This window comes from Austrofundulus limnaeus, unplaced genomic scaffold (assembly GCF_001266775.1).
Source record: "Austrofundulus limnaeus strain Quisiro unplaced genomic scaffold, Austrofundulus_limnaeus-1.0 Scaffold48, whole genome shotgun sequence".
Lineage (NCBI taxonomy): Eukaryota > Metazoa > Chordata > Actinopteri > Cyprinodontiformes > Rivulidae > Austrofundulus > Austrofundulus limnaeus.
In genome coordinates, this window is record NW_013952450.1 from 867,207 (window position 1) to 882,648 (window position 15,442).

The window sequence follows — 15,442 nt, forward strand, 5'->3', positions numbered from 1 at the left end:
GTACAGATACTACTGTTTAGAATGTCCTGATGCATCTCAGTAATCCAGGTAAGAAATCAAAAAGGAAAAAAATTGTATAGGTCCTCTAGACGGGTTCTTCTCTAATGAAATGTTTCGTCTCTCCTCCAAGAGACTTCTTCAGTCTGAGAGTTTCAGGCAAAATTCAGGCTTTTAAGCCCTGCCTCCATGTGACTGATACTCACATCACATGGCTATCGTTGACACCTAATTAACACCTATTGTTAACAGGGGGTGGAGTGATACTGGCAATGGCCACGCTGTAATTAGGTGTCAACGATAGCCATGTGATGTGAGTATCAGTCACATGGAGGCAGGGCTTAAAAGCCTGAATTTTGCCTGAAACTCTCAGAATGAAGAAGTCTCTTGGAGGAGAGACGAAACGTTTCATTAGAGAAGAACCCGTCCAGAAGACCTATACAATTTTTTTCTTTTTTAAACTAATTCAGGTAAAGAGTGAATGGGTGTCAAATATTTAACATTACTAAACAGTTAAATTAACTCAGAATCTGTGAGAATTATATAAAATCAGGAAAAGTGTTAAATTTAACACTCTGAGTTAAACTAACTTCTTGGATTTAGCTGTGAATATGTAATCTCCACTCAGAAAAGGCCTCACACTGGGAGGTGAACCTGTTAACTTGTGGCTGGGAGGCGGCAGCTCTACTGAAAGGTGGCGCCACCCTCAGAATGTGATCATTGGCTCTACATCAACAACTGATGCCTATTTTAAGTTAACTTCAGTCAAGATGGCCGCCACTACAAACCAACCTTTGCTAACAAAATAGTGTCCATCTAGGTGACTTGGCATTGATAAATAAAGAGATTTGTATTGATTTCAAAAGTTGAATTTGTCAAAACAAGTGTCTATAATTGGGGGAGTCATTTTATTTTGTTTCTATGTTTTAAAGATGCCCCTGTAGTTAAATTTTTAAGCCCAAAACCTGTGTCCTAATTTGAAGCCCCACTAACCTTTGACATATTTGTTGTCAGTTTCTATGGATTCACCAGTTTTATTATCATATGTGAAACATTTAACAGGAGTTACACAACTTGAGATAAAAATCTCCCTTACCTGCTGCACAGCCTTGTGAAAAACCACTTTGTGGTTTGAGAGAGGACTCGAACAAGAAAAGAACCTGTTTGACGAGATATCCAGGACACACCGTGAGAGACGTGAAGCATTACAAACATTTCTGAGCTCAGTGAGGATAGCCGCATTGTTGCTCTTTGCAATAATCCTCCAAATGTGGGACTCCAAATGTGTGAGTATATTTGTTTTTGTTTAAATTATTATTTTTCATGGTAACTGTATTGTCTTGATCAATTTTCTTATAGTCAAAATTAAAAAATGTAGCTGTACTCTTTAAAGAATCATGGGGTTTAGTGTCTGATTTTATTTTATGAAAAATACTGATTTTCCATCATGACCTGTGGTTTTTTTATATTGTTTTTATTTTAGTGTTTTGTTTTTGTAAATTCTGTTGATTTCTTGATGTTCCTTGTGTTTTTCCTGTTTCCTCCCAATGTGTTTATATTGCATTCACCCAGCTCAGTCAGTACTTTTCCTGGCTGCTCACCTGGCTCCATTTACCTGTTATCTGTTATCACCAGTCTACTTAAACTAGATTGTCAGTCGCTCAATAGTTGCCTGCCTCTTTCCCTTCTGTGTTTTGTTTTCTGTAAAAAAAAATTTATTTTATTGCATTTAGTCCTCGGGTCAGTCTGCATCCTTACATATTCTGTCATTTTTTGTACAACTGTATCCTTTGTGTTGACTGCAGGTTGAAGATGGAATTTGCTTGTAAATATGTTTATGTGCCTCCGTCACTGACTGTCCTGCAACCCAACACTAACGGGAAACGCTCAGGTATGCTTAAGTTAAATCATCTTAAAATGACACGTCACACCTCTGCGATCACTAGCTGTATGGCTCTCACACACACACGCACACACATACTGTATATATACAGTATGTTGAAACAGTATATACAGTATGTTGGAGTGCAACAATACTTGTACCCGTATCGAACCGTATCGAACAGTGCTTTAGGTTCAATATTGTCATATGCAGGTTAACAACAGTCAACAATGCAATGAAATTCTTAGGATGAGAGAAACCCTTCGACTCGCTATAAAGAATAAAAATAAAGACAATACAGAATACAAAATTTACAGTTTGCAGTAGATGCACAAAGAGTAAATAAACAAAAAATTACAGTAATATATACAGTATAAAGTCAAAATTTCAAAAAGCAAATAATAACTAAACAGCAAAGAAAACAACAACAAAATTTGGGTTACAGAAATAACAGAACAGTGCAGGCAGGATGCACAACATATACATATGGTATTTCACCAATGATAGCAGTGGTTATGATATGCATGTATTCTAGAATATGTGTATTGCACAGTTTGTGTAGCCGGTTATTGCACAGGTAAGAGTGACATGAGTCAGTCCCACTGAGCAGCAGCAATGGACTTATTTAGTATCTCAGATGTGGGTTGGAACAGTCTTTTTGGTGGGAGTTCAGTAATCTGACAGCTTGTGGGTAGTAACTGTCTCTTAGTCGTTTGTATGTATGTTTGTATGTGCTGGCAGGCTCTTGTAACGTCTGCCAGAGGGTATCAGACAAAAAAAGTCTCTGCGCTGGGTGGGTCCGGTCTTTAATGATGCTGCGTGTTTTACGCAGGCACCGGCTGTGGTAAATGTTCTGGATGGTGGGGAGACTGTTACCGGTGATGTCCTCAGTTGTTCGCACTACCCTCTGTAGTGCTTTCCGGCTTTGACTGGTGCAGTTCCCATATCACACTGTGATGCTGCTCATCAGCAGGCTCTCAATAGTGCACCTGTAGATGTTTTTGAGGATGCTGGTGTTCATACCAAACTTCCTCAATTTTCTTAGGAAGTAGAGTCTTTGTCTGGCTTTTTCGATCACGGTGTCTGCATGTAATGTCCAGGTTAAATCCTCAGTGATGTGAATGCCATGGAACTTAAAGCTGCTGACCTGCTCCACCTCAGAGTTGTTTATATAGATGGGGGAATGCTGGCCTCCCTGCTGTCTCCTGAAGTCCACTATCATCTCCTTAGTTTTGCTGACGTTCAGTGAGAGGTTATTTTCCTGACACCAGCTGGTCAGTAATTCCACCTCATCTCTGTAGGCGGCTCGTCGTTGTCAGGGATGAGGCCCAAGATGGTGTCGTCGTCAACATACTTGAAGATGACGTTTGAGCTGTGCCTGGCAGCACAGTCGTGTGTGAAGAGGGAGTACAGCAGTGGACTGAGGACACATCCCTGAGGTGTACCAGTGCTGAAGACCAGTGTGGAAGAGAGGTGGCCGCCAATTCTCACTGCCTGTGGTCCTTTGGTGAGGAAGTCCAATATCCAGCAGGAGATGGATTTCTCCAGACCCAGAGCTGTGAGCTTGGAGACCAGTTTGGGGGGGATTATGGTGTTGAATGCTGAGCTGTAGTCAATGAAGAGCATTCTCACATAGATGTTTTTCTTCTCCAAATGGCTGAGGGAGGTGTGAATTGCTAGAGCCATAGCGTCGTCTGTGGACCTGTTTGTTCTGTTTGCAAACTGTAGCGGGTCCAGGGTTTCAGGGAAGGAGGCACAGATTGTCTTGATGATTTGCTCAAAGCACTTCATGATGACAGATGTGAGTGCAATGGGCCTAAAGTCATTTGGACAGGATGCTGCAGTGGTCTTTGGGACGGAGACAACAGTGGAGGTCTTGAAGATGGTGTGTACAATAGACTGGTTCAGAGACAAGTTAAATATCATAGTGAACTCCTCAGTGAGTTGATTAGCGCACGCTCTTAGCACCCGTCCTGGGATGCCATTGGGTCATGGTGCCTTGTGGGGTTTACTCTCCCGTCTGACTGTAGCAGTGTCAATGTGGAGTGTTGTGTCCTTACTGTCCACTTGTGGCCTGGTGATGGGTGTGGTGTTCTCTGCATCAAACCGAGCATAGAATGTGTTGAGCTCATTCGGGAATGATGCACTGGACAGCTCAACAGGCCTGTTTTTACCCTGTGATACAGCGCAATCCATGCCATGTGCGCTTCGGGTCATTACTTTTTTGTGCAGACGCCACGCTCTCTCTGGATTCCCTTTGAGAAGTCCTGATGGTCTCTCTGAGGTCATACTTGACTGCTTTGTAGGCTTCGGGGTCTCCAGATTTAAAGGAAATGGTCCGTGCTTGAAGTTTAGTACGAACCTGTGGTCCCGCCCATAGTTTATGGTTAGGGTAGGTCCAGATGGAGGTTTTAGGCATGTTATCAATGCGCTTCCCTATGTAGCCTGTGACAGAGTCAGTGTATGCATTGATGCCACTATCAGCTGATTCTGCAAACATTTGCCAATCAGTTGTTTCAAAGCAGTCCTGTAGAGCCTCATCAGCCATATTGTCCCACTTGTAAATAATCTTCAAACCAGTTTTTCCTGTTTGAGTCTTTGTTTGTAAACAGGGAGCAGCACAGCCCTGTGGTCTGCTTTATCAAAGGCAGGGCGGAGGGGGAGTTTGTAACTATCTTTGAATGGGGTGTAACAATGGTCCAGTATCTGCTACCCCCTGGTTGGGAGTGATATGTGTTGGTAGAATTTTGGCAAAACCGCTTTCACGTTGGCTCAATTGAAGTCCCCCAAAACAATGAAAGCAGCATTAGGATATGTATTTTCAACAGAGTTGTAAAGTGTCTAAGTACAAATACTTTGGTACTGTTCTTAAGTAGAATTTTTGGGTAACTGTACTTTACTTGAGTAATTTATTTTCAGCCTACTTTTTACTGCTACTTCTTACATTTTCCCACAATTATCTCTACTTTCTACTTACATTTTTAAAAAAAGGCAAGAAGTAGAAAGTTGTTACTTTTATTTCATTTTTGCTTGTTTTTATTCCAGCTTGTTACTGTAAAAAATAAATACTATCCACATAAATTGTGCCTCCTAGATAGAGTGAATTTAATTGTGGTTGAATGAGATGTATAAATACATAAAATTCTGATACTGTATTAGTTTGTACACAAACAAATCATATTATACTCCAGCAGGACATAAACATTAAAATAAAAGGACTGTACTTAAGAAGTATTTGTGTTTCATGAATTATTTTTGCATTTGGCCGCAGCCCTCAGATAGATTTTCATTTTGGAGTGTAGGGGTCACCTCGAGTGAAGAAACAAGATTTACTGCCTCGAAGCAGGCCTCACACAGGCCTGACGAGARGACAGGAACTCTGTCACAAACTGAACTCTATTTAGACCATGACAGGTCATTATAACCTAGGAGAATTTCTCAGTTGTCTTAATCAGATAATGGACAGAACAATCTTTTCTGTTCATGATTCATTTGTTGTTTAACTAAGAATGTTTATGCATTTGTTAAATCATGATAATGACTGTCACAAGAAAGTGGAACCACTTCTTCTCTTTTATCGTGCCTAAAAGATTAATTAATGGTATAAAAAAATCACAGAGAAAATCATTACAATGTTTTCATTGTGTTTTTATGTAAATCACTGTTTTTATTTTACTGTGAACATGGTAATATAATTGTGGATTTTTCTTGAGAAAATCTTTCATTTATCTGGACTAACAGAATGGTTCAAACTGATTATAAAACAGAAATGTTAATTAATCATCATAAATGTTTTGCGGTGATTTCTCTTAGAGTCCATCAGATGGAAAGCTAAAGAAATGTTATCATATTCTGTTGTGACAACCACAGAATTTAACCTTGACTGGTACCTGGCTGGCAAGTCTTTATCTTTCTTCCTTTCTCTGACTCATCTTACGCCTGAGGGCGGAACCAAAGTCGTCCGTTTCTATTACTAACACGGATGCCTTTGAGTGACACAATCTTCTTCCTGGATGCCAAACTAGGAAGGAAGGCTGAGTTTCTCTCCGGAGAAGCCAGTTTGGCTCGTTAAGTCTTGCCCATGAGCTAACTAGGGGGATCTAACAGCTGGGACAGMGGCACRCCAGCCGGATGTCCCACCCCGAGGCTTCAAGCCTCCCAAGTGTGTTTTTAACTCCCGAGGGTAGATTTTATTTTGAAAGAAGGAACCGGATGTACAGCTTGAACCTTTCTGGCTTGGACTGAAACAGACGAAAAGTTACCTGAAATAACACCTTTCTCTCCAAGGAACAGTGAGCGAGCCGATTAAAAAGTTCCCTGACTGATCGGAGGTGAGACAGTTGCTACCCAGGGGTCGCTTAAGAAGCCATCACCAGGTAAAACTGACGTGTTCCGGGTGACGTGTCATGTGGAAACTGAGCGCAGAAGGGACGTGCTGATCCGGTTGGACACACTCTTTGATAAAGTAACATTAGTAGCAATACTAACCTTACTTTCATCCTTTTCTTTGTTCTTTATTTGCCAAAACTTAAGCTGAACGTGCCAGTAAAATTGTTTGGTTGTAACATCAGAACTGACGTTTTACTGTTCTATATAAGTAATCTGAGTTGATGTGAATTAAAATTCGGACGTGAGTTTTCATCTCATTTAGCTTTGAAGCTTGTGATAGGAATAACCACAGTCAAGTGTACTTATGATTTGTTCAATTTGTGTAAATAAATGATTGCATAGTCTTAATGAATCAACTTGAACTCGTCTGAACGTTCACTTATTGTGTCACTTTTCACTTCGCACAGTCAAGATATTAAAAGTAATGAGAAAATACCTTGGTAAAACTTTCCTCATAACCTTGTTTATGAGAGATATAGGAAAAGCTTAATTCACCCTAAGCTCTCTCCCCTACAGGAGAAAATGTTTGTACAGCCTTGACATATGTATATAAACTGAAACAGCTGGACCAGTGCATCCTAAATTTAACATGAATTAATTATTTTAATACAATATAGTCATTTCTGCATTTTTTTGGGAAGGTCACCGCCTAATAAAAGTCCTTACAGAAAATCTAACTGCTCATTTTAAATCAATACTTTTACTTTTAATACTTAAGTACAAAAAAATCAGATACTTTGATGGTGCGTTCACACCGAACGCGATTTCAGCGTCAGGAGCAGCAGGTTTACATACAAAGTCTATGGTGGACGCRCTTCAAGCAACGTCGGGAAGTTCTGCGGCGCCTCAAGCGCGATTAGAGCAGCGCGATTTGGACGATTTGGACGATCTGAGCGTCGAACGCTCAGATCGTCCAAATCGCTGAAGTTGGGAAATCTGAACTTTTGCAGCTCGATGCGCAGCGTCAACCAATCATAGAGACTCCACTGTGTGACGTAGCGACATATTTCCCGACGGGACAGTTTACTGAATGATGTCCACTAACCTGAAACAGACAGAGCTCCTGCTCTTTAGCTGAAATGAGTGCTGCAGTCGTGTCCTGATCCGCACCAATGCGTGGCAGCGACTCATCAGACTGAAAAAAATAGTCCTGAAAGAAGCTCAGAGCCTCTTCTCTGAATTATCTGGTGAATTAATTATGAATTAATTATCTGATGAACGTGACACGTTCTGGCTGTCTGTAAATAAAGCAAAGCCACTTCCTCGTCCGACATTAAACAGAGCCCGACAGAGGAGGGAGGGGCGGGGCGGCTGTCGCCGTGCAGCGCAGCTGTCCTGCGTCTGACCTCAAAGTGCACAAGCTTCAAACTTCAGCGTTGGCTGCGATTTTGACGCTGAAATCGCGTTCGGTGTGAACGCACCATAAGACTTTTACTCAAGTAATATTCCTAAAGGAGACTTTAACTTTTACCAAAATAATTTTTTGGTAAGATACTTGTACTTTTACTCAAGTATCACTTTGTGGTACTTTATAAAACTCTGATTTTCAAGTCCGTTAATAATCTCATACAGCTCATCCAGGGCTTGGGTTTTAGCAGCCTGGGGTGGGATGTGAATCACTGATCACTGAGCTGAATTCTCTAGGCAGATAAAAAGGCCTGACCTTAATGGTGAGTAACTCTAAAGCTGGTGTGCAGTGAGTATTTAAAATATGTGTATCTGTTGCCCAGAAAGAGTTAACCATCAAGCACACACCCCCTCTGCAAGACTTGCCTGAGTCCTCAGTTCTGTCGAGCCGGTAGATAGAGAAGCTGCCCGGGGTTACAGCACAGTCGGGGATGGACGGCTCTGGCCGTGTTTATGTAAAGGCAAAAACACAGATATYCCTTGTATCCCGTTCATAATAAATCCATGAGYGCAGGTCATCCAGCTTGTTCCTCAGAGACTGAGTGTTTGCAAGCAGAATTGTGGGGAAAGGGATTTTGCTGCATCTGGTGCGGGTCCTGCACAGGACACCGCACCAGATAACACTTTATTTGAAGGGGTGTACTGACATCCCAYTGTCATTAACATGACATAACACCTGTCATGAACATGAAGGAGGCTTCATGAACGTTTATGACTGTTTTCATTAAGTGTCATTCAGTAAATTATGACACGCTYAATGTGAAGTTGACATTGTTTAAAATGTCTTGGTCACAATGTCTTATCACAACTTAACATTGGTATGATATGATGTATATACTAATATGGAAATGTCAAGAGATACTTTTTTATTGTATTTACAGAGTCATGTGATCGTATCATACCGTATGATTTCTTGGTTAATGTCAGTTCGTCATAACTGAGACATTGTTGGTATCAGCCACTTCTTCAAGCTGCTGATAGTACATGCCATGCAGGAGTTTATTTTTGCATGATGTTTCCTCTTGTTACTCTTCTTCCACAACGGGTTTCTGATGTTTGAGACATTCACCTGTCAGCTGATCACTGGGGCTGTCCTGATGATCTCAGGTTTACAYCCTGTAGTGGCTCAGAAGCTCACTAGTCTTTTGCCTCCCAGTCTCAGGGTGCTGGACTTTACTTTGGTTCGACTATTGCACCTGCTGGGTATCTGATGACTGGCTCTGTATATGTGTTTATGGCTTGGACTTTGTTCCTGAATTCAAATCCTGATTCAAAAAAATCTATYAAGGAAGTACAAAGCTGTTAGTGTTTATTCAAATAATTAATTGGAAAGACTGATGACTAATAGTTGTGTAAAGATACATGCAGTTTTGTTTTCTTTGGTTTTTTTCCCCATCAAAGCTTCCTGACAAACTGGTTGGTAAAGTAGGATCAGGTATTTTATTGTGAGTGACTTTCCTGTTTCGTCAGACATTGTTTAGATAATTTATTTTTAAACACTTGACTGTGTTCAGCCACATGCCACCCAAGTCTTGTTCTCTTGTCAAGTGTGAAGGTTATGTAACACCAAGTTAGTCTGTACTCACATTTTTCTGAATTGTGAAAAAATAAATAAGTAAAACATTTGTGGAACCCTGGCAGAAATTGTTTTCATTTACATTTAAAGTTTAAAAACTCACATTCATATCAAATTTATACTTGATTTGAAGCCTAGCATTTCTTGAGAAAGAAGAACTGATTCCTGCCATTTATACCAGAGCTTAAACTACGRTAAACTAGGATCATTGCATGAGATGGGACAATTTGATCAAACCTTAAACATAATATTAYGTGTTGTGAATGTGAGTGACTCTCGGCTACTAGCACATCAAATTCTAGTCTAATATTTGTAAAATTAGCAGCCCATTTATAGTTGCTATAAAAGCTTTGCTGTAGCAGCCATTTTAAATARAATTTGCACCATAGATTAATGTCTTAAAGAAATCCATCCAATGATTACTTTCTATTACTCTCTATATAAAACACTGCTGTAAGTTTTATTTTTGTATTTTTTTAGCTCTCCTCCCTCCTGTTACCTGGGTTCGTCCTCTTTATGCCCCTCCTCCACCTCCAGCAGATTCTGCAAAAGCCACTAAAGAAGAGGAACCCCACATTTATGAAACCAAGATCGACTTTTTTGAAAAGAATGAAGAGGCGAAGGCCACGAAGTCCACGTTCCACTATGAAAATTCTGAATTTCTAAAGAAATCAGAGGCACCTTCTTCCAAAAGTGTTTTTTATCTGCCGACACCAGTTCATCAAAAGCCAGGTATGGATGACATAATGTTATACCCATGACTGTACAGYTGAGCAAGTTCCATTATACTTTTATAATATCTGAATCTGCTCTAAAGAGAAGCACGTAAGGTTTGGTTTACATTAGACCTCTTTCATTTATCATACTTTTGAGCCAACAACATGCTCTTCCTCTAAGATGTAATCAATACATAAAAAAAGGCTAATAAGAAATGTTTGCTTATTGTTCAGAGGAGAATAATCTGTCGCACTGAAGAATAACGGACGACAATTTTATAACCTGACAAGACCTAGAAAATGTTTGTTTCTTGACACATTAATCTTGGCATTGAATAGGTGTGCACTTTTAGTCATGACTGTAAATGTCAGCAGAACATTTRTCAGCCCTTTTTACTGTCTCATTTTTGAAACTCCTGGTGAATTTATTATAATATTTACATAAGAGCACATTCTCTGATATTCCTAGCTTCTTTTTCTAGACAGATGGTAATCTCTGCAAAAAATTAGAACATTTGCACATCAAAAATATCTAAACAAAATTGTAGGTTTTGTGCAAATAGAGTTACTGTGACATAGACAAATAGAGGAAAGCCAGGACCATAAAATGAGGCATTTCAGGGGCTGTGAGTTGATGTAACAACTCTAAATGGTGTCGAGCTTTGCAACTCTGTGCAAAAATGAACACTAACGCTAAAAGCTTAACAAGAATAAGAAGACAAAAATAGAGTATGGATGCTTGAAAACAARCAATGTTAAAAAGTTACAAAAAGCTGAAATAATAGCACACCATTAGTGCTAAATGTCTTTAAATTAATCAAAACACAAAGTATGCAGAAGTATGTTTGGAACAAGTGGAACATCTTCACACAGGACTAGAAGTTTTAAATGTAACTCTGTTATTGTCTATTTTAAAGCAGCCCTTCTTCCACCACATAAGAAACCTGCAGCAAATACTGTTTTTTATGTGAGTTCCAAYGACACCAACAACGAGTCGCTCAAATGCGATGAGCCGAAACAAGAACTGGATCCAAGCTACAGCCGCATCGTACCAGAAGGCTCAGGTGGAGAAGCGAAACTACCGGCTAATGCTGAACCTGTGTCCACTTCAGGTAAGAAAAAAAAATGTTTTTTTATTTTTTTTATTTGGTTACCATTATTTTCTTTGTGTTGACATTGCAAACTGCTTCCACTCCCAATATTTATTCCAAGTCTTTTGTGTTTAGAACTAATACCAATTTATTTGGAGGTGTTGCCCTCATCCAATCTATCCGCCTCATGCTCTCAGTCAGTTCCTTCACCCACGCCAACTGCCCCATCATCTATATTTAAAGGTAATTACAACAGTATGGGTCAGGGTTTTGTTTTGTTTTTTAAGAAAATGAAAAGCACATTATTTTTCATTCATGTTTTATTCCTAATTTAGCGAAACAAAACAAGAAGCCACTGCCAGGAAATCCCAATGTGATCCTTGTCAGTTTAGGAAAACTGCTCTCAGAGGAAAAAGGTTGGCAACCTGATCAATATAAAGTCTTTAGTTTGATTTTTAAAACTACTTTTTCTTGTGGTGATCATTGCATATGAATATATATATTTTAGTGCAAGTCATACAAAGAAATCCTGCCTCTTGCTCCAACTGTGGCTCGGTGTTGGACAGCTGCTGTGACAATAAGGTAATGCATCATATTTCACATTTTCGCCTCATTTTTGCCACGAGGAAGGAGCAATGATGAATGATAAATTCTGACTTGATGACTGTTTTGTTTTGTAGACGATTAAGGTGTGCTACTTCTGTCAGACCAAGGATTCGACCAGTTCTGCTAAGCCAGCCAAGGGTTCTGGAAACATTCACCGGGATGAGGTCTTCCTGCTGAACCCTGGTGTACAGACCTCGTGTGCTGCGGAGACCCTGCTGATCTTCTGCATCGACACATCAGGATCCATGAACTTCACATCCGATGTACGGCAACAAAACCTAAACTCTTCTCTTGGCATCTTCTGTTAGCATTTTAAAAAACATTTTAAAAAACTTTCTAATGTCTTTAATCTTTACCAGGTGCCAAATAGAAATAGTGACACAGCCAGGCTCCAGGTAAAAAAAATTCCCTTTTTAATGTTGCTTTAACAGAAATTTGAAAATTACTTTCAACAAAACTGAAAACGCTGTTTTAAAGAAACACTTAAAAACTGAAAATACAGACACAAATAAATGCATTCGTGTCGTTTTGTTAAACTCAAACCTGATGACCGTTGTTTTTTTTTTTGTTTACAAGATTATACAAACACTTTTATTCACATTTGCATTTCCCTTGTGTGCAATATTACAACAAGAGGACTGTGCAAAAGTGTAAAACAATCAAAATTTTTATTTTAATTTACCTAAAGGAGCCAGAATTTCTTCTATTGCATGATTTCATGGGGGTGGGGGGGTATTTTCTAGTAAAAGTGCCAAAATATCCCATTTAAATTTGGTTCGATATCAGCTTTTCGGTCACGTTTGAATAGGTTCTTTTCCACAATCACAATGTTTATCAGAAACATTTGTCACACAAAGACGGAAGGTTTGAAGAACTATTGATCAAGATTGCTTTAAATGATTAACTGGACACCACTTTTCTTTATGGAGCACCTTCCAAGTAAAGACATATTTCAAAGGGCTTTACGAGACAAAACAACAGAAAGTCTGCCCATTACTTTTGCACAGTACTGTATTTAGTGACGAGTTGGTGACAATGATTGTTTTCACACCAGTTTGTCCAAGAAGCCGTACTACGTTGTGTCCAGAGACTGAGTGAACAACAACCTGACGTCCGGGTGGGACTCATCACCTTCAGCTCTCAGGTACAAGTATCTTATTTCTACACATTATCTTTATGATTCTTTCAATATCTGATGGTTTCACCTATCATTAACTTTATTCACCTCCTCACTGACTCCAGGTGATGATACACGGGCATGAGAAATGTAACTCCCTCCTTCTGAGCGGCGATGAGCTGAACGACAGCGAATACTTGAAGGAGGCAGCAGCCGCTTTTCCCAGTCCACCTCCACTTTCACAAACCAAAGAATACTTACAGAGACAAGTCATGGGGTGAGCAGCAGAGGTTTATGTAACTAAGCACATTAACTTCGTTACAGTACTTAAGTAGTTTTTTTTTTGAGGATTTGTAGTTATACCAATTTTTTAAACAGCTTTAACTTTTATTTCATTATATTTTAAAGCTAAAAAATGATACTTTTACTTCTTTACTTTAAAATGTAACACCTAGTTACTCATTACAAAATTAAATATGTTTGAACTCATCATGAAATAAGATGTTTCTGTACTCTAAAAAAATGAAGTGTTGAATTTACTCAACAAAGTCAGGTCAGCTGGCTCCACTAAGATTAGTTGAGTAAATTGAACAAAGAATATACATATATTGCTCAATTTACTCAATCTGGTTTTAGTGGAACCAGTTTGGTTCCGTAAGTTCAACAGTTTATTTCTTAGAGAGTGTGTAAAAGTACTTTTACTTTTATTTTCCCAATTTTTATGAACAGTTTTATGACTTTTACTTGAGTAGTTTTCTCATCAGTGAAATTTATTTTTACCAAAGTCATTTTCTGTTCATGTAATTTTACTTTTACTTACCGTATTTATTCAAGTGTAATACATAGAATTAAATCTATAAAATCATCCATAAAGTTGGGGGGTAGTACTATACTCGGATAAATATTTTTACTTATGTATTTTAACTGAAATATCGGCTTCATGCACAAAATGCATGAGTTCTTAAATGAGACCACGTCGTAAAAAGCAGTTGAAACGAGCTTACCCCTGACACTCCTCCGTGCTTCAGAGCGAGATAATAACAGATCCAGGCAGGAGACATGATGTGAAAAAAGGGGGGGAAGAGCAGTCCTGCACCTTAGTAATGATAACGAACTAATGACRTTAACGTGTGACCGGGTCGCTCCTCTAACAACAACAAACACATGTTCTTCTGTAATGGCTGCCGTCTACCGATGTTCTGAAAAAGTTTGTATGCCTGAAAAAACGTTTCCCCACCAGAGGGGGCGCTCGCGAGTAGGAAGTAATCTGCTTTTTCCCCACAAGATGGCCGAAATCTCATGTGTCTCTGACTTTTGTGTTGGCGCATCCTGGTGGACTATGTGTAAAATGCCAGAATTCATATGATGCTCAAAATCATAGTTTGCTGATATAATTTTTTTTGTCAAAATACCTTTTAGTACATATGTTGTTAAAATAAAATGAACAGTCCAATGATCATTTTACTGATATGTATAAAGACTGCAAAGGCTGAAAAATCTTGAAGTCTGCATGAAATTGGAGGTAGTTTGAGGATTAAATTTTTTTATGCCTTTTAAGCTCAAAAAAAGGTGGGGGTCATGTTATATACATGAGATTGTATTATGCATGAATAAATACGGTTGTTTTTTTTTCAAGTATACGTGAGCAGTAGTGAATGCTCCCATGTTTGTTTTCTTTACATGATTATGTTGGCATTTAAACTCATTGCATAAGTTTAGGTTTATTTCCTTTGTTTGGTTGACAGTTTATCTGCAAATGGACACACAGCTCTGGGTCCAGCTGCTCTCCTCGCAATCACAATGGCCTCCAGACATCCAGGCTCAAAGGTACATGTGGCTGAGCCTCAATTTAATGTCTGTTTCATCACACTGACAGCTGTGACTTGTTTTAAATGGACCTACACACACCCAAAAAATGTAAAAAAATAAGATGTATAACCTCCCTAAAAAACTTGACACAATAACAGCTGTAATATTTGAAAGCATACTTRCAGTAGAGCTGTAGTAATTTCTGCAAACGTCTGTGATGAGCATTCATTTTTAAAAAAATGTAAAATCCTGATTTGCTATCCCTGCTGATTTTGAAGGTGATTATCTGTACAGACGGGAAAGCCAACACTAAGCTGGGGAATCTAGAGGTGGAAGACGACATTTTCACCCTCCTCTCATCCACCATCTTCTACCAGGACCTGGGAGAGGCTGCTGCTAATCAGGGGTTCGTACAGATACTCRAATCCTTCCAAACCAGACAGTGAATCCACTTACAGACACGGCAGTTTAGACACGTAAAGCAGTGGTTTTCCACCAGTGAGGAGAAGAATTGTGTGATGTAAAAATGCACAGTGATGAAGGTCATTTTGAAATGTCCTTGTCTCCTCAGCGTGACAGTGTCTGTGCTGTCCATAGAAGGAACAGACTGCAGGCTGGATGAGCTGGGACGACTCGCTGACCGCACCAGAGGGAAAGTAAGGGCCTGATGATTTGTTTCTTCTGATTAGTCATAAAGTATGTACAACCCTAATAGACCATTTCATAGTTATCTATGCGCATGGCATTGTGGGTAGGGGTCAGTTGGTAAAAACAAACTTGCATTGCTGTTAAATTTGACAGTTATGACTGCATTTTTTTAGGTTTATATAAAACATATATAAATATATATAT

General features: G+C 39.2%; 1 protein-coding gene across 2 annotated transcripts in view; it reads left to right on the top strand.

Moving 5' to 3' along the window:
- Positions 1 to 1,178: 1,178 nt before the first annotated feature.
- LOC106517362 (circularly permutated Ras protein 1) overlaps positions 1,179 to 15,442 on the top strand; it is an 18,845-nt gene continuing 4,581 nt past the window's right edge. Inside the window, exons 1-14 of one of the 2 annotated variants that reach the window (XM_014008153.1) lie at positions 1,179 to 1,283; positions 1,803 to 1,888; positions 9,732 to 9,983; positions 10,888 to 11,079; positions 11,194 to 11,301; positions 11,394 to 11,474; positions 11,567 to 11,640; positions 11,739 to 11,927; positions 12,024 to 12,059; positions 12,719 to 12,808; positions 12,907 to 13,058; positions 14,527 to 14,608; positions 14,869 to 14,996; positions 15,162 to 15,246. In XM_014008153.1, coding sequence (XP_013863607.1) covers positions 1,810 to 1,888; positions 9,732 to 9,983; positions 10,888 to 11,079; positions 11,194 to 11,301; positions 11,394 to 11,474; positions 11,567 to 11,640; positions 11,739 to 11,927; positions 12,024 to 12,059; positions 12,719 to 12,808; positions 12,907 to 13,058; positions 14,527 to 14,608; positions 14,869 to 14,996; positions 15,162 to 15,246 — 1,548 coding nt within the window. In that variant the 5' untranslated portion in view covers positions 1,179 to 1,283; positions 1,803 to 1,809. Of the gene's footprint in view, positions 1,284 to 1,802; positions 1,889 to 9,731; positions 9,984 to 10,884; positions 11,080 to 11,193; positions 11,302 to 11,393; positions 11,475 to 11,566; positions 11,641 to 11,738; positions 11,928 to 12,023; positions 12,060 to 12,718; positions 12,809 to 12,906; positions 13,059 to 14,526; positions 14,609 to 14,868; positions 14,997 to 15,161; positions 15,247 to 15,442 lie in introns of both variants that reach the window. The other variant, XM_014008152.1, reaches the window with a different exon arrangement.